Source organism: Mauremys mutica, chromosome 2 (genome assembly GCF_020497125.1).
Source record: "Mauremys mutica isolate MM-2020 ecotype Southern chromosome 2, ASM2049712v1, whole genome shotgun sequence".
In the NCBI taxonomy this organism is placed as follows: Eukaryota; Metazoa; Chordata; order Testudines; family Geoemydidae; genus Mauremys; species Mauremys mutica.
In genome coordinates, this window is record NC_059073.1 from 227,462,090 (window position 1) to 227,476,144 (window position 14,055).

The 14,055-nt window shown below is 37.5% G+C and overlaps 1 protein-coding gene and 1 long non-coding RNA gene across 8 annotated transcripts in view; one reads left to right on the forward strand and one right to left on the reverse strand.

Moving 5' to 3' along the window:
• Positions 1 to 831: 831 nt before the first annotated feature.
• Positions 832 to 4,772, reverse strand: LOC123363086. The gene is made up of 2 exons (XR_006576703.1): positions 4,365 to 4,772; positions 832 to 3,514 (listed from the first exon to the last, which is right to left on the reverse strand). It is a non-coding gene; the product is annotated as an uncharacterized LOC123363086 (long non-coding RNA).
• Positions 4,773 to 4,803: 31 nt separating this feature from the next.
• Positions 4,804 to 14,055, forward strand: part of SATB1 (SATB homeobox 1) — a 90,328-nt gene continuing 81,076 nt past the window's right edge. For 6 of the 7 annotated variants that reach the window (XM_045003811.1, XM_045003812.1, XM_045003813.1 and 3 more), the window contains exons 1-4: positions 4,804 to 6,063; positions 8,793 to 9,028; positions 12,909 to 13,085; positions 13,758 to 13,884. In XM_045003811.1, coding sequence (XP_044859746.1) covers positions 8,818 to 9,028; positions 12,909 to 13,085; positions 13,758 to 13,884 — 515 coding nt within the window. In that variant the 5' untranslated portion in view covers positions 4,804 to 6,063; positions 8,793 to 8,817. Of the gene's footprint in view, positions 6,064 to 8,792; positions 9,029 to 11,842; positions 12,019 to 12,908; positions 13,086 to 13,757; positions 13,885 to 14,055 lie in introns of those variants that run through there. The other variant, XM_045003817.1, reaches the window with a different exon arrangement.

The window sequence follows — 14,055 nt, forward strand, 5'->3', positions numbered from 1 at the left end:
CAATACTGCATTAAACTGACAGACTTGGGCACATGTTAAATAACGATATAAATATGCACAGTCGTAGGTATGAGTTAAACACCATAGACTTGACTGTTTCCAACTCTGCACAGGGGCACAAGAGGCAGTGTGAAGGGAAGTGCAAGGACCTTCCCACCCCACGCTCCCTTTACCTCTGAGCAGCATTAAGTACAAGCTCCTGCAAGAGAGCCACTGCTCCCTTCTAGTGACCATGGATGTTAGCTTCCTGAAAGCCAGGACTTAGTATTCTCTCTTACCACACTGAGCAGCAGAACTGGCCAGGCATGGAAGAGTGCGCACTTCACCTCTTGAAACAGAGGAGCTGCCATTCTGATGTAACACTCTGGGAACCAGCCAGAATTTCCCTACAGATGCCTGTTGCAGTGCAACCTCTCTGCACCACCTCTAACACAGGCCATTACTTGAGTCACACTAGCAGCCTCACAGTTGTCAGAAATGCAAATGTGGAAAATCCAACCACAGCCAGATCTGGACAAAAATCTGATGAAACTAAATGTGCAGTCTCTAGTGCCAGTTTTGTGATGCTTCCAGGTCACGTCCTGTTTGCTTTATACATCAACCATCCTACCAGCTTCATGATTTTGACCCACAATGTCCAGAGATATACCAACTTACTTTGAATGAGAGAAGATCAGAATAGAGTCCTTAGAAAGCACTGTGGTAACACTCCACTCTAAAGGCATTCATTCTGTAACCCAGGTACTGACTGATCTATTGAGAGTCACCTTATCCCAGAGTTCAAAAACTGGATACAAACTTTGTGTCCATATACAGTTTTGGGAAGACACATTCTAATTCAAAATATTTATTTCTGATTACTATAATGAGGCAGCTTTAATATAAGTATTTGGCTTCACTTGATATGCAACTAATTTGAAAAGTGCAGTTATCAGATATTTAAACTACTGACTGCATACATTCCAGGGTATTTATCTGTTTCTTCTGTTTCTTTATCCATGTATCTCTTTTAATAAATAAAAATAACATCTTCCAGTGGGACATTATAATATTATAAAGTTGATATACTTGAGCATGTATTGGCATAATAGTCTACAATTACACATTTTTACAAAATGTTAGCATTTTTTGCCTTTTGCTACAAAAATCTGATATCAGTATCATAAACCAGTGAAATAAAATTTCAACTGAGTTTGCTATTATTGATGAGAAGCATAATTATTCATATATGCAAATATAGGAATAATTGTCTCAATTTTTGCTTTCCATTCTAAGCAAATTTTTACACTAGTCAATGTTCAGAGCCTGCAATGAGTGTGTTAACAGGAGTAGGTGATATACAGTAATGAAGTTTATTGTGGTACGGACTTTAAAGGGTATATGTACATATATGCAATTTCACAGCAATTATTTTTCATAACCATTTATCTCAAGCCCAAGATATATGCATATGCATGATCATATAATTAACAAAGTATTTTTCAGTGTTTGGTTAGTGTCAATAACAATATCATTTAGCCCTCTGTGCTCAAATATTATCAGATTTTTATCTCCCCAATCTTTTAGTTTACTCTTGATGCTTTAAGATTAATCATTTTCTGTTTTTTTTTAACTTGTGCATTTTAAGTTCTTTTTCACATATGTATTGTAATACTTAGGCAAATGCATTTTTTAAAATACAGATTTTGTCTTAATTTTTTTTAAATCTTATCTGGTGATCAATTTACAAGGTGTTTATAGCCATAATCCTTGTTCCAAGGATTTTTAATAGCTATTAATTAAACTGCACCTCTCTTTCCCTAAGTTCTGCATTTTCCTTATTCTTGATCATATTGCAAGCAACAGATACATGTGCTGTCACTTTAAGTTCTCATTTTTCAGCATCTTCCTCTTTTCTTTAGTGTACTTCAGTGGTCAGTCTTTTTTCATCTTTTAAACTTTAGTGCTACAAAGGGTATTCTGAAAAGGTAAGAACTGATCCAGTGTAGACGTTCTCCACTATTTCCACAAAGTTTAGGTTCAACTATTTAAATCAGATTTTTCAAGTGTTAGAATGTTTGGGGTAAAGATTCCATCTTTCAATGACTAAAGAAAATTCAAACCATCTGGTGGAAAAAGATCAGTTTCTAAATAAACAACCTGCAAGATAGTTATCTCTTGATCATCTGTTATAGAAAATGTAGATGACACCTTCTCTTTTTTCTTTTTGCCACAGGGAAAAGAATGATTCTTGTTTTCCTTTTTGTCCAGTATGCACTCTTTCAGTAATAATTTTAATAACCTTATGAAACACAATGTGTACAACTTTGTGTTTCATAAGTATTCCACTTTCACATCTTTGAATATTATATATTCATTTTCAAGCATTGCATGTCTTTGCTTCTGTGATTATAATCTATTTTGTGCATTGCTGAATATGATAAATATTTTATGTATTTCACCCTATTACCATTTTCTTTTCCTGTGTGCCCTGTATGTTGCTTGTGCTTATTTCAGTAGATGTCAGCTTGTGTTTCTTTGCCTACTTTTGATGCTCTGCTTGTTATAGTAATGTATATGTGGTGATACAAATCAATAAATGCTGTGAAGAGTAAAGGTATTTTCTTTGTTCAGAAATTATATTGTTGTAGTTTGCATTTTGTATGTTATGATTAATATTAGCTCCCTGTTGCCTACTTTAAAAAATAACTCTTCTAAGTTTATTACCGTTTCTCTGCCTCTCTTAATACATTTTTTTTCAAGTTGTTACCCTGAAGTACTGTTTCTCCAATTGGGTACATATTTTCATGCATCAATTAAAACTTTCTTCTGCTTCTAATATAGCTTTTCTTTCATATACAGTATGTCTAAACTTGTGCACTTTATCAATAAATGAGTTTAATTTTCCTGTTCTCTCATAGCTTGTGCAAACTTGTTGCTTTCAAGTCTATGTAGTTAGTATGGTCTTTCCCCCAGTGCATCATGGGAAAAATATCTATCTATCTTTACATATACCCATTTATTTTGTGAATACTTTACCAGTTTCAGTAGTTTGCTATTCTTTGCATTTCACTGGGTGGGCTTTGGACCTTATTTTATAAACTGTAGATTTCTATGACTGTATTGCATTGCTTTTTGATCAGGGTTATACTATTTCCAGTATATTGTGATTTTATAATATCTGATATGGGGTTGTTTAATTATGTCTGTTTCTTATTTTGTTACACATGTCCATCACCATCATCCTTGCTGTAAAACTTTACAGTAGATCATCATGCAAGTGACTATGGTTTCATGTACAACTTGAATAGGTACTCTATTTAGTCCCACCTCCTGCCTCTGTACTGTGGTCTTTTAAAGTGTGCTTGTCCATCTCTTTCATCTGGCATAATACAAAAGAGAGAATCTTTCTTTCCATTTGCATTGTTAGGTCTCTTGGTTAGGGGAGTTCTGTTTCTTCTGTGGTATGCTTCCAACTGCAACTACTTCTTGGAGGAGCATATTTCCTGTTCACTTTTCCAGGGGTTGGGAAAACCTTGAGTAAAGTGAAGCAATATTACAAGTCAGAGACAGAGCATTCCCATTTCCTCTCCTGGTAACTTGAGTGCACCCATAACTATATAGCCAGTAACTTTAATTATTATTTACAATTTGTTCCATGGCTCGTGTTAGGAACAAAAGCTCTTTCAATCGAGGTAGCGAGGAAATAGGTGGGGTTTTTTTTCTGCCTCTAAGGGTTCACCCACTCTGGACGCCGTGTTGTCCATCCTGATTTGTAATCTGCCTGCTCCTTGTGTGCACCATGCACCTGCTTTCCAGGCTGCAGCTCTCCACGCTGCCTCTTTACCGCCCCTTGGTCTGCTCATCGCTCCAGCCCCTACGCACTTTGCTTTGCGAAAGCCTCTGCTCACTGGCGGGTGCCCCTGTGGCTGTCAGGCTTGGCAGCCGGAGCAGCGTCACCTGCAATACCCCGTCCCCTCTCCCTGTGGTTCCAGTGCAATCCCCTCGGGTCCCATCCCTCGCCGAGTGTTGGCGACTTGGCACCAGGGCAGCAGAGGGGGAGGGGGTGTTGATTATTACGCACATCTTGGCAGGTTGCCTGGATATTGTTCACACACCCCCCCCCGACCCCCATCTGGTTGGGCCCCCCGCGCCGCGTCCTGCCTGCAGCGTCAGGAAAGGGGCTCGGAGGCAGGCGCGCCCGCTCTCCTCTGCCTGCGCCGCGCGCGGCCCCCTCTTATTCTGGCTATTGTGTGTAATCAATGCAGAGCCGCCTCACCCTAATCAAGCTGATTACAAATTCCTGCGCGCCCTGGGCCGGAAATCGCACCCCTTTCCCTCCCCCCCCGCGCATCCTCCCCTCCCCAACCCTCTCCCCCACTCACCTCTTTGGGTCTCTGGTTTCCAACCCCCCTCCATCCCGCTTCTCGCTCCGGTTCCCATTTCCACCCCTGCTCGCTGCCCTCCTCCGCTCACCCCCTCCTCTCCTCCTCCACCGCCGCCGCCTCCTCCTCCTCTGCCACTTTCTCTCTCTCTCTCTCCCAGGACGCGTCGGATGATCCGGGGCCGCCGGGGAAGGGCTCCGGGCAGCAGCAGGGAGGCTGCGTCCCTCCTAGTCTCGGGCTGCAAAAAGCCGGCTGGCCTCGGTTGTTGTATTAAAATGAGGAGGAGGAAGAAGAAGCCGCCGCCGCCGCGGCGGCAGCAGCAGCAGAAAGCGCTGGAGGAGAGGAGGCTCTGAGCAGGGGACGGCGGCGGCAGCAGCAGGAGGAGGAGGAGGAGTGATGAGTCAACTAATAATTTAATGGGGACAGAAACACAGAGGGGGTGGGAGAGCAAAGCGAAGCAGCTCCGTCCGGGGAGACAGACACACACACACACACAAACATATCCATGTAACATCCAGCCACAGCCACCAAACCGGCCTAAATAAATAGCCAGCCAGCCAGGGGGAAACAAGCATCAAAGCCAGGAATTTTTTTATTCTTTGCAACCTTTTGTTTTTCCAATTTTTCCTTTGCCATTTGCAGTAACTCTCCGTGGAGTTGTCTGGGTTTTTTTTTTATCACTCTTTTTTGTTCATTTTTTTATTTTGAAATAATCATACACACCTCTTGGTGGACTCGGTGGGAGTGAAATCTCTCTACTTTTGGTGGTGGTGGTGGTGGTATCTTGTTGTGAGTGCGTTTCCTTCCTCCTCCTCCTCCTCTTTCTCTTTCTCTCTCTCTCTCACAACAGCCCCGGGTAAATGAGAAGAGACAGATCCTCTCTATTTTGTTGTGTGTTTTCTTTTAACGGACCGGGAAGGCGAAATTAAAAGTGGCATTTTGATGCCTTTTCTTGCTGTTTTCTCTACACTACCCCCTACCCCCACTATAGATTCATGCAGAAAGTTTGGGGGCTATTAGTGGTTTTGGGGGAGAGGAGCAGATTGATTTTTGTATGCGCGCTGTTCTTCTGTATCCTTCCTTGTTGGAGAATAATAGTGTAAGTGACAGCCTAGAAGTAGACTTTCTACTCTTCACCCTGGATAGAAAAGCTTCCTCTCCCCCCTCCCGCCCCCCACTTGCTCTTGTCCGCATTGATATTATTTTTGAAAGAATAGCTAGACTAAAGTCACCCCCTCAATTTAAATCTACTACTTTCATTTTGTAAATTTATTTTTAGCATTACACTTATCTGTTCAATTTTGAGCTTCACTTCCTCCTTCCCTTTCCAAACCTTGAAAACTGCTTTCCTAAAAGAGATTTAATATTTTTGTCCATTGCCGTTTTGCTCATGGCTACTCTGTTTCTCGCCATTTATTTTTGCCCCTCCCCTGCATAGAGGAAAATAACAAAAAGAAAAAAAAAGAAAAGAAAAGAAAATAATAGAATTTCGGGAGACGTAGCATTCAGGGCTGCTGGCTTTTTTTTTTTTTTTTTTGGGGAGGGGGTGTATGGTGTGTGGGGTTGGTTTTTTTTTTTTTTTTTTTTTTTTTAAGGACCTAGCCAACATCAGTCTTGAACTTCTTCCTCTTCAAGAGCTCTGGCTGCAAAGGAAACCTCCTTTGTTTTTGTTATTTATATGCTGTCAAGTTTTGAAGTGGTGAGTTTCGGGTCGGTTTTGCTAATTTCACTCAGAAAACTGCAGTGTTTCTGTTTCTAGATAGTACTTTGCTTCTTTGTCTCTTTAAAAGGTCACAGTGAAAGCTTGGCCTGGATTGTGACAGCCATATGGAATGGATAAGAGCAGAGCCTGTTTTAAATGTGATTATGGGGTTTTATTGGGGAGAGAAAAAGGAGGGCAGATGAAAAGGGGAGGGGGCTAATTCATGAGAAGTTAAAGAAATAAAATAATACAGATTCCCCTTATTTCAGGAATAGGGACTATTACAATGAATTCATTCAGAAATTAGTTGGGTGTGTGTGTGTGTGTGTGTGTGTGTGATCTTTTTGAAACTGTATGTTGAAATTGTGACCTTATATAATGTCTAGGATGAAAACTGGTAGCTAGTGTAAAGGAGGTCTCAATATGAAACCTGAATAAACTCTCTGCCTGCCATCTGTAGAGATAATAGTTATTCCATAGTGCTGTCATTCTGAGCAGGCCATGCTGATTGTTGCTCATCCCTATTCCAAACTGAGGTTTCAGTGAACTTTAGCCTTGGGCATGGAGTTGAAATGAATAAATTAGGTGTTTTATGTGCATGTAACTTTGCTTTGTAATGTAAAGCTTTTTACAAGATGACTAAGTGGTTAAAGGATGCCTATGGGTGGGTATTCTAAGGCCAAATTAGAATGACCCTAGGTGTTTTGGTAGCAGTCAATACACTAACTAAATTCTGATTTATCATTTTTATTCATTGTATATGATATACTATTCTATTCATGATGACTGGATACTTTTTGTAGCAAGAAACTTGGAGTTGTAGTGTACTTTTTAAGTTGCCAGAAGTGACATGGATTTTCTTGAGTAAGGCTTTTTATTTTTTTTAAGTGAATCCTCTTATTCTCAAGAAAGACTAGTTTCAGAATAGTTTTATAATAAAGCAGCATTGTAAGGATACATTGGTAGATGTCAATGATTTGAGTCTGTCGTCTTTGGTTAGACTGTAGTTAATGTAATGATAGAGTAATCTTGATTTTTAAAAAAAAGTGGTTAAAATAGGCACATTTATTGTTTAATGAGACTCATAACCAAAAACAGATGGGACCATGATCAATGGTAAACCTTCGGTTCTCAGCATGTCACTCTACAGCTTAAGGATAAATAACCATTATTTTCTAAACTTTACAGTTATTCAGTCGGCATTCTTAAGGTTGCTAGTAAACATCCAGATTAACACAATTCTTTTCTTGGCTATGGAGGACAAAGCAGCCTGTGTTCAAACGGGATAGAATTGTTTACAGAATTATCATTGGAATATATGGTGTCTCCCAAGAAATCCAGACCTAAATAGCTTTGCAATGAAAAATGTACAAAATGTGTTGAATTACTAGGCAACTGAAAGAAAGTAGCAATTATCAGATTCATGCAAGTCTTTCTAAATATGATTCCCCTAGTATTAGTGTTTGTACTCAGTAATGTAAATACTAGTTCATAAAATGAATGTCTAGTCACCTGTTCTTTGATTATATTCTATATATAATGTAATTGACAGTGTGACCATACCTTTCTCAGTCAGAAAAAGGTAGAAGACCCTAATATAACTAGGATAGTAATCCAGAATAAAATCACTACCAGATAAGTATCTATTTTCAGTAACTGACTTTTTTATAGTTGATAAAATAGGTTTTGGGGTGTGTGTGTGTTTGTGTTTCTATCTATATAACTAAAATCACAAACTTACTCAGTGTTTTAGTCTAGGGATTTTAATGATCCAGTCATTTAGCTGGAATGTATTTGTTTTAAGAAACAAGTTTTTAGAAAGGAAATACAACATGCTAAAATATCCATTAATTTGATATTGTTGAAATTACTTCCATTTTTTTGACTTCAGGTACCTGTGTTGGAGGGTTTCTGAAGTTCCACAGGATTTGTGGTTTTTCAGCATGAGACCCTTGTGATATTTGAGAGATGTTTCCACTTTCTTTCAGTTTGTTTTGACTTTTAAAAGATCCCATATTTGACCTAACATTTAAAACTGGATTACATCTTAAAATATTCGTCTACATATTTTAAGTTTTCAAAAGTTGATAATTCGTAATGTAAAACGGCTTGGAAGAATGCAAAAACAAACAAAACCCCACCTGATCAAAAATTACAAGGCAATTGAAGTTGTTCATATTTCTAGGAAAAAGATGTAAATGCACAATATTTCATGTTGCTAATAAATCTGTTGCATGGTTACCTAAAGCTTCAGTCTTCTCTTCATTGTTGTACTTGCATTTATTTACTAGCAGAGAGAAAGCACTTTTATAGTGTTGGTTTCATTTTTTTTTTTTTTAATTTTTTTTTAAATAAAAGCATTCATGATTTACAACAAACAGTTGTGAGATTTGTAGCAATGGATAGATTGGAGTATGTAATTTAGTAATCCCCTTCACCTATTTAATTCTCATTCTTAAGAATTCAAGATAGAATATGACTTCCTAGGCTGCACATAGTTGTTTTAGTGTTCTGTAGGTGGCATTAAATATTTTTTCACCAAATCATTCAATCTTTGGAGAATGGGAACATTTTTCTGAGGATAAATATATTATCTTATTTTAAAATATTCATTTACTTCTTAATTGCGAGCTTACAATACATATGTATCTCTGTACATGTGTTAACTGTCTACATACACATACGCACACGTGTACAACATATATATATTTTTTAAATCATGGCAGGTGATCTTTAGAGGCGGGACTGAGTATGGATCATTTGAACGAGGCAACTCAGGGGAAAGAACATTCAGAAATGTCTAACAATGTAAGCGATCCGAAGGGTCCACCAGCCAAAATTGCGCGCTTGGAACAGAATGGGAGCCCATTAGGAAGAGGAAGACTTGGAAGTACAGGAACTAAAATGCAAGGAGTGCCTTTAAAACACTCTGGACACCTGATGAAAACAAATATTAGAAAAGGTAACACTTTTAATCTGCATTGGAGAAATATTAATTATATTAATATATGCATTGCCATTTAGGTGGGGAAACATACTTTTCACAGACTTCATTTATATTTCAGTACTGAATTCTAAAAAAAAAATATTCCAGTTATGATGTAAATCACATTTGGGAAATATAAGCTTCATGTTTGGGTGGAGCATCTTGCTTTCCAGGGTGGAGTCTTATTTTTGTTAAGGTAAAGAGTGTCTTAAGTTTAGTTGTCCTCATTAGACCAGATTCTTCCACTGAAAGACAGTTAATGTAATAAACTCACTCTCTGGTGAGTTTGTTTTGCTAAGCAGCACTGAAATATATATAAAAAGATGCACAGAATCCTAAAAACCTAATTCTTGCCTTTGCTCTTAGTGATAGTCCAAGCTTGGAAAAGTCAACAGTATTTCATTAACAGTTGCAAGTTCTTTAAAGAAGAGAGTTTAAATCTTTAGGTAACACACTGGAAAAGTCATTTATGATGTCAATCTTTACAGTTTATTTTCTTAAGTACAATTCATTATTGAACAATGAACATCTTGGGCATCATATTTTTCAGTGGTTGGTTTGCTGTAATTAGACATTCTCACAAGGAAAAGTCACGTTTAGAATCATTGATTGGTGTGTGTGTGTGTGGCTTTTGTTTGTATTAAAATACTTTAGAATTCACCATAATATATTAATCTTGTATATCAAAATATGTCATTTTGACTGTATACTACAGACTTGCTAATTTAAATCAAAACATGCTGTATGTGTTTGGCATTTGTTTTAAAATGACTTCTACTTTTTCTCAGTATAATTGCTATATGTTTATAATTCAGATTTTTCTTGCATTTGCTAAGCAAAGTGTAAAATGCAGCCAAGACCATTAAACACGTAAAGTTAGAAGGCAGTGGGATTTCATTGTGTCTGATGCATAACATTTATCATACAATCATTTATTTTTTCCTCGGTTTGGCGAAAACAAAGAATATATTGATCCTGAAATGAACAGACACAGCAGTCCGTATTGTTAGATCTTTATCTATTAAAAATGGAAAAACAGCACTTCAGCAAATTCTTTGGCCTCTGCTCATGATTACCCTATTTATTGATTGTTTGCCAAGAATGTATGCATCTTAAGAAAGCCAGGGTAAGAGCATTAAAAATATAATTTATTATGGCTTTTCAAACAGAGTGCATTAATATTGTACTGTGTAGCACTGGGGCTATATAAAAAGGACTTTCTGACGCCTGCAAACATATAAGTTCCATAAATTCCTAAATAGGAGATTTCAGCTGTCTCTGGTATTATGTGATATTTGCACAGCAAACTTTAATGCCAGGACAGTTTTAGACAAGGATTCTACAGATTTCACTGCTCCTTATGGCAGACGTGCTGTTTACACAGGCTCATAAACCTTCAGCAAAAGCTCTAACACTGCCTTCAGGTTTAAATCATGTTGTATTTTTAGCACCGAACACTGACCAGTGCTCTCCCCTTTAATACTAGAAGGTTAGGAAGTTGCTGCACTTGAATTTCTTGCCAAATACTAGCAAGAGTGATCAGCCAGCTAAGATTGTGCTCTTCTGCATAATGTTTTTCACATTAGCAGAAGGACACAAGTGACAGTTGCTAGAAGGTTTAGCAATTTGATTTGTAGTCAGATGGTACCTGTGTGTCACTACCAGGATACACCTTTGATATCTACAACTTGCATCAAAATCTGGTCAAGAGGTCCTACTGTTTTGTTTCAAGTAGTATGTTTTTAGGAGTCTTGTAACTTATGGGACATTTGTACATAAAATGAAATATCTGTGTGTCTGTGTTGTAATAGTCTAATTTTTGTAGCCTACTGGAGGCAGGGGAAGAGGAGAAATTAAGAAGCCAAATGCAGTATTTCACTCCCTGCCTTTGTAATTTTTGAAATAGAGTTATGTATTTCACATGAAAATAAAGCTTGATGTAGATTTTGCCTTCAGATATTTAACAGTGAAACTTTCTGTCAGGTCAAACTTGAACTCAGAGAGCTGGGAAAAACCCACTCCCAAGTGAAGTTTGTGTGGGGTGTTTTTGTTTTTGGAAATCTAACCATAGCTCAATTAAATCTAGTGAAGAAATTGCCAGTTTGCATATGCTGTTTTTGCTCTGGTCTTCCTGTCTTGTCTTATTTGTGATTTAAAAACAAGAACAGAATCCCTTTTTCCCCCTCCCCAACTCTGTGTCTCTCCCTCTCTCCCCCAACTACATAAATATTGGCAAGCATTTAGTCTTGTCTTTCATGCTGAGTCTATTGGGTAAACCGGACTGAGTTTGTGAGCTTTTCCAAATGAGCCTGAAGGGATTTGTTTCCCAGAGACTGACTCTCTGGTGAACAGCTTATTGCAGATGTGGTGTGTGTGTGTGTAATGTATTTATATATCTATAGATATATAATAAAATATGCTTAAAGGGTATCTCTTTATTATAATCTCTTGTCACAGGCAGGAGTACAAATGAACAAAGGGGTTTTAAAGCATATATCAGCAATACATTTATTTTTTCAACTATAGTATCTTTTCTGCACCTTTGCAGGTTAGAAAGCCAGCTGACATGGGCCAGCCGTGGATGTTTAATTGCAGTGTAGACGTACCCTATAAGTCTAGAGGGCAGTGCTCACAGAGACATTAACATTGCAGGACTAATTGGAGATCCTGGGTGCCCTGTTAAAGTAACCCTTGTCATCATTTATACTAAAAATGATACCCCTCTGGCAATCTGCCATAAGCCAGTTCTTGTGCATCTGCTTTTTAACCCTTTTGCTTCCTGTCATTAAGGAGCCTGATTCTGCACGTCTCAAGCCAATGGGAGTTTTGCTATTGACTTCACTAAGGACAGGATTGGGGCTGCAGTTCCAAGGTCTTTTTGTAGTACCCTGCTATTTTGTATAAAATAAATACAGTTTTAAAGAAATCCACAATTCTGACTTCCAGAAGAATGCTTCTTCCCAGCAGTAAGTGTTGCTGGGCTCTCTGTTAATCTTCTGGTCATGGTCTAGTAGATTGCACTGAATTAAGCAAAAGGTGTGGGGAAACATTTGTCTTCAAATACAAAAATATATAATATAGATATTAATCAGTAACAACCAAGAAAATGACTTTTGGACATACAAATCATATCTACAGTAAGACTAGAAATATATGGTGTGAAGTAGCAAACTACATTTGCCAAAAATGTGTCAATGGCAGGTAAATTTAAAACTGGATTAAAATTATTATTACTGTTTCTTAAAGATACAAGTCTTGGAATTGCAGTTTAGTAGTGATCTGGTTAGATCCAGACAATGAATGCAGCATCAGTTAGCAGTAAGTTGTGCTTTGTTTCCTTGTACAGTTTGTTAGCATGGAGATTTAACAAAAGACAAAGGTGAAATTTTTAAATCAAAGGTAAATGAATATTTTTGGCACAATTAGTAAAGTTTTAATGTTAATGAACAAAATTATGTAGATGCCATTAAAATGGCTTACTCTGAAGACATCTGCAGTATGTATTTAGGTTCTCACGCTGCATGCTACTCACAACAAATCAGACAGGACAGAGACAACCAACTTATTTCTCTCCTGTCAGCCTTATTATTTATTTCTGCAGGCAGGTAATTCTCTGTTCTGTAGCAGATGAAGTAGTAGTAGGGATATATTTGCACTTATGCCTTTTATGGAAATAATATTTATTTTAAATAACTCTTTTTTGGGGGGGGAGGGAGTGATGTTTTACACAATCATAGGATACCCTTATATATTCCTCTGCAACTTTATAGGGCTTTAGCCATGTAATGCTGTAGATTTCTTCCTTATTCCTACAATAACACCAGTTAATACTGTATATTTTACTTTTTTTTAATAGGAACTATGCTTCCAGTGTTTTGTGTAGTGGAACATTATGAAAATTCCATTGAGTATGACTGTAAGGAGGAGCATGCAGAATTTGTGTTGGTAAGGAAGGACATGCTATTCAACCAACTGATTGAAATGGCATTGCTATCACTTGGATATTCTCATAGCTCTGCTGCCCAAGCAAAAGGTAAATATGATTGCTAAACTGTACTGTTTGTTTTATGGGGGAAAATGTAGAAACTTTTTCTGGAATGCAGTACAATCATTATGTTTTACTCCTTGTAGATTTTGTTTCTTTTAAATTTTTGCTTAATGTATTTTTATTTAGTTAACATATGCTTTGCTCATGGAATGTTGAGGTAGATTATAATTTAAAAAAAATGACTTCAACTGAATCATTAGTATGCTTATTGACCTTAATAATATGCTCCACTGAGGATCTACAAGGAAGTGTAAAGCATATTTGAGCAGATGGACTGTTGAGAGTCAACTTGCGTTTATGACTAAATATCTAGCTCTGTTTCTTTTTATTCTGTTACTGATGGGTTCTGTGGATTGTGAAGTATTTTTCAGTACTGAGATCTTGCATTATAATATCCCATATAATGTGTATGAATGATTTTCTTAAGTTCTGAGAGTTCAATAAGACAAAGTATATTTGGATGGTAATTTTGATCCTTTACTGTAATGCATTTATATAATTTCATAGCATGGACAGCTAACTTGCAGGTTTTTCGTGCTTGTCCTCAAATAAATGAGCATGGAATGAAGGACAGTGGCACTGCTTAAAATCACAGGTATTTTTCAAAGCCTTGTAAAATACATTTATTAAATAATATAATTTCTCTGTCTGGCACAGGGCTAATCCAGGTTGGGAAGTGGAATCCAGTTCCACTCTCCTATGTGACAGATGCCCCTGATGCTACAGTAGCAGACATGCTGCAAGATGTGTATCATGTGGTCACACTGAAAATCCAGTTACACAGGTGAGTCACACATACCGGTCTTAGGACATGGACTGCTAGTTGTCCACTGTTAGGATTAGTAATATAGCCTGTATTTGATTCCCACTGTGCTGTGTGCTCAAAGTTCAAAAGCTTATCTACATTCCTTTTTGGTTATTATAATTTTTAAGTTACAACATGCGGTTGTAGAAA